Source organism: Erigeron canadensis, chromosome 5, assembly GCF_010389155.1.
Source record: "Erigeron canadensis isolate Cc75 chromosome 5, C_canadensis_v1, whole genome shotgun sequence".
In the NCBI taxonomy this organism is placed as follows: domain Eukaryota; kingdom Viridiplantae; phylum Streptophyta; class Magnoliopsida; order Asterales; family Asteraceae; genus Erigeron; species Erigeron canadensis.
In genome coordinates, this window is record NC_057765.1 from 25,306,213 (window position 1) to 25,310,673 (window position 4,461).

At 37.7% G+C, this 4,461-nt stretch overlaps 1 protein-coding gene across 1 annotated transcript; it reads right to left on the reverse strand.

Annotated features, from left to right (window-relative positions):
• Positions 1-2,089: 2,089 nt before the first annotated feature.
• Positions 2,090-3,982, reverse strand: LOC122601412. Its single transcript, XM_043774174.1, has one exon. The coding sequence runs from the start codon at positions 3,980-3,982 to the stop codon at positions 2,090-2,092; it is 1,893 nt and encodes a 630-aa protein (XP_043630109.1).
• Between the last annotated feature and the right edge of the window lie 479 nt (positions 3,983-4,461).

The following is a 4,461-nucleotide window of genomic DNA, read 5'->3' on the forward strand; positions in this document are numbered from 1 at the left end:
TCATGGGTCAAGACTTTGATCCATGGGTTGACCCGTCAACATAACTAATTAGTTCAAAACCCACGACATAACATCTAGCACACCGTCAACCGGCTCATTGAGTATACAATTAGTCATTTAACCACAAGATGGATTTAAAGATATCATTAACTACTATAATTCATAACATTACACTTAAAGTCAACGAGTCAAAATTCATGGATGTTACACTTCAGGTTTTCTAAGCACACATTTTATAGGGTAATTTGTCCTAACATGTATAGCATGCGTTTTAAAATAATGTCTAAGTTTAGTAGATGCCATGACTAATGCAAGTATAAGTTTTTCGAGATGAGAGTACCTGGTTTCAACATCAATTAAACTTTTACTTACGTAGTAGACGGGATTATGTATGCCTTCAGATTCCTTTACAAGAACTGCGCTTATTGCATTTGATGATACTACCATGTAAAGATATAAAGGCTCACCATCTTCAGGCTTCATCAGCAGCGGAGGGGTTGATAAGTACTTTTTTAATTCCTGAAAGGTCTCTTCTTGCTTTTGACCCCATTCGAATTTCTTATTCTTTTTCAGAATATCGTAAAATTCTTTGCATCTATCTGAGGATCTTGAAATGAATCTGTTGAGAGCTACTAATCTGCCTGTTAATCTTTGGATGTCTTTAGCATTCGACGGAGACTTCAAATTTAATATTACTTTAATTTGCTCTGGGCTAGCTTCAATTCCTCTTTTGGTGACCATATATCCTAAGAATTTTCCAGCTCCAACTCCAAAATTACACTTGGCGGGATTTAACTTCATATTGTACTTGTCCGGGATGTTGAAGGCTACTTCAAGATCCTTTAAGTGATCTTCAGCTCTCTTGGACTTTACCACCATATCGTCTATATAGACTTCCATGGTATCCCCCAGTTGATCTTTGAACATCATATTCACTAGCCTTTGATATGTTGCACTTGCATTTTTAAGACCAAAAGGCATTGCAAATATAACAATAAATACCTGTCGGTGTCATGAAGGCTGTGGCTTCCTGATCTTCAGGTTCCATTTGTATCTGTTGAAATCCTGAGGAGGCATCCATGAATGTTAGCATCTCTTGTCCCGAAGTTGCATCGACCATTGCATCAATATGTGGTAGTGGAAATGGATCTTTTGGACAAGCTTTGTTTAGATAAGTAAAATCTACACAAACTCTCCATTTTCCATTTTTCTTTTGTACGACTACCACGTTTGCCAGCCATTCTGGGAATTTAACTTCTCTGATCATTTTAGCCTTTAATAATCTTTCAACATCTTCCTGGATTATAGCATTTCTTTCAGGAGCAAATTTTCTTCTTTTTTGCTGAATAGGCTTGAAGCTTTTGTCGATTCTCAGCTTGTGTGTGATGACATCTCTTGATATTCCAGTCATATCTTCTTGTTTCCAAGCGAAAGTCTTCATTCTAGCTTTGAGGAAATCAGTAAATTTGACTTCCATATCTTTTGATATCTTTTTCCCTATTAAAACTTTAATGTTAGGATCTTTAGGAACCAAGATAACTTCCTTTACATCTTGCTCTTCTGGTTCTTCTACATCGAAGACCCTTTTCTGTAATTGCTATTGTGAAATTGGCTCTGCAGCTGACTTCATGCTGGATGTGTAGCATTCTCTTGCTTCTTGCTGATCTCCCTTGACAGTAACTACTCCCCAAGGTGTTGAAAGTTTAATACATTGGTGATATGTTGAAGGTACTGCCTTCATTTCGTGTATCCAGGGTCTTCCCAAGATTATGTTGCATCCTGGGAGAGAATCTACGACACAGAATTTCTGCATCGAATTCATCCCTCCAACATAAACTGGTAATTTTATTTCACCCACTGTATATTTAGTTTCCCCACTGAATCCAATCAATGGAGAAGCCTTTCCATTGATATCTTCTTCCGAGATATCCATTCTTGGTAATGTCTCCAGCTTGATGATATTCACTGAGCTCCCATTATCTATCAAAATCCTGCGAACATAATGGTTAGCGATAAAAAGAGTAATTACCAGCCCATCATGATGAGGTTCCATGATATCATCAAAATCTTCTTCAAAGGAGATAATGTCTTAGTCCGAAATTGATGCTTTCTTCACACTTCTTTCTCCTCTATCTGCTTTGCTTTGCTTTGCAAGTCTTTTTGCTGCTGAATATGTTGTCCCGCACACTTCCGATCCCCCAGAGATGGTATTAATTACTTTTGCATTCGCTGGTGGGGAATCTGCTTTTTGTGTTGATTTTGGTTTGGAAAAGTCCAAGACTTCAACATCTTTGGCCTTCTTCCTTCCAAGGAGTTCTGTCAAATATCCTTTTGCTAATAAAGTGGATATTTCTCTTCTTAACATCTTGCAATCTTCGGTGATATGGCCAAAGTCTTCATGATAAGCACACCACTGGCTAGGATCTTTCTTCTTGAAGTATCCGTCATTTTTCTTCTGAGGCCATCTCACCTTGTCTCCAAGATCTCTAAGCGCCATTATAATGCCAGGAGTTCCTACAGAGAAACAGTATGATGCCAAAGTTGGATATTCGACCCCGTCATCTTCTTCAACGACATTGACTTGATCATCTACATGTCTTGAGTAAGGTTTGTGTCTCGGTTTAAACACCGGGGTTTCTGCCTTCCGATTTGGACGATCATATGATAAGGCATCTAATTTCGAAGTTGTAAGTTCATTTTCTTCGAGCCTTATAAATCTTGCTGCCCTTACTTTTGCTTCATCTAAATTTCTGCATGGTGTCATTATGAGATCTTCCTGGAATTTAGATCCTTTATGGAGACCTCTCTGCAAAGCTTGAATAGCGGTCAACATATCTAATTTAGGAATATTAAGAGATTCTTTTCTAAATCTAGTCATAAAATCTCTAAGTGATTCATGCGGTTTTTGAATTATTTTATATAGATCATCAGTCAATTTCTCAAAAGTTCTACTGCATGAAAATTGACTATAAAATAAATTTGTTAAATTAGCGAAAGAATTAATAGATAGAGGAGGCAAACTATGCAGCCATTTTAAGGCTGATCCAGATAGTGTCGATCCAAAGTTTCTGCATAAGCAAGCTTCTTTCAAATTTGATGGAATCGGCACCGTTTCCATTTTCTCCAGATACAGTGCGATATGCTCCTGTGGGTCAGTGGTTCCATCATATGGTTTCATATTTGGAACTTGGAATTTCTTCGGGATTTCTACGTTCGCAATCCTGTCGCCATATATGTTGATTAGATAGGACGCAGGGTTGACTTCAGGAATTGGATTGCAAAATCCAGGAACTCTCGAAATCATGTCTTTAATCTTCTGAAATTCTCTAGCGATGTAATCATTTGCTCCTTGTCCCTGCAATGGATTAGTAAAAGCAAAAGATCCAGCAAAATTATTAGAATTGTTCAAACCTGCACTCATGGTGGCCGATGTTCCAGCAACATGAGTGTTTTGCGGAATATTACTCCCAAAATTAGGAGTCGCAGTTGGCATCGACGTATTAATAGGAGCAGACTCAAGAGCATTTGGAGTCGTTGAAAACAAATTCCTAGGAGTCATCGGTGGTCTGTTTTCAAAAATCCTTGACTCAAGAATTTTGAATTGTGCCTGATTATATTCTTGATTAGTCTTAATTGTCTTATCAAGATTCTGCAAAATAGTAAACAAGTCAGGCAGTTCTTCAGAGTTAACATTCCTAGATCCGGTATTGTAGGGATCCGGATTGCCACAATCGTCGTAAAAACTCCTTCTTTGAGTCTGGCTTGATCTTGCATTCTCTTGAGATGCGTTTCCTGCCGGAATTTCTCCAGATAAGTCTAGGATCTGGAATGAATCCATTGGCTCCTCGCCTTTTTCCTGGGCAGAAGTTCGAGCAGCATTGTTCTTGTTTCTTCGATAAAAAGCACGTCCTGGAGGTGGAGGAGGCAAAGGAGAAGAAAGAACAGGAGTAATTTGCGAAGAATTAGTTGGTTGAGTCGACATCTTCGGTATTAGATTTTGAAAAATCGAGATTTATGAAAATCAAAAAGATTTTTTATCAGATCGAAAGCACCTTTTGCCCCACGGTGGGCACCAAATTATTTTGGTCAAAAATTATCCAAGATAATCAACCTTGAAGACTTAGATCAATTATATAACCAAACTTTCGTTCGTGAGGTTAAGGGCTTGTAAAATTGGTTTAGATTCAAAGATGCGTTTAAAATAAGTATGATAAATCAAGATTATGTCGACTTAAACAAAAGAAGGTAGTCAAAAGATTTCGCAAATAACTATATAATCAAATATAAGATAGATTAAGCAAGATAAAGAAAGATAAACGTAAATAAATGCGGAAAATAAAGAGAAAGGAACAAAGAACACCGAGATTTGTTATCGAGGAAAAGCCCTTAATCCTTTATGGATTGCCGGCATAAAAACCCCGGGAGGAAGCAATCGTCCCTGCCTTGTTATTTTATTAATGG

What these genes read in the sequence shown, in the direction of transcription:
- LOC122601412 (XM_043774174.1), bottom strand. Translation starts at nt 3,982, where the DNA reads ATGTCGACTCAACCAACTAATTCTTCGCAAATTACTCCTGTTCTTTCT.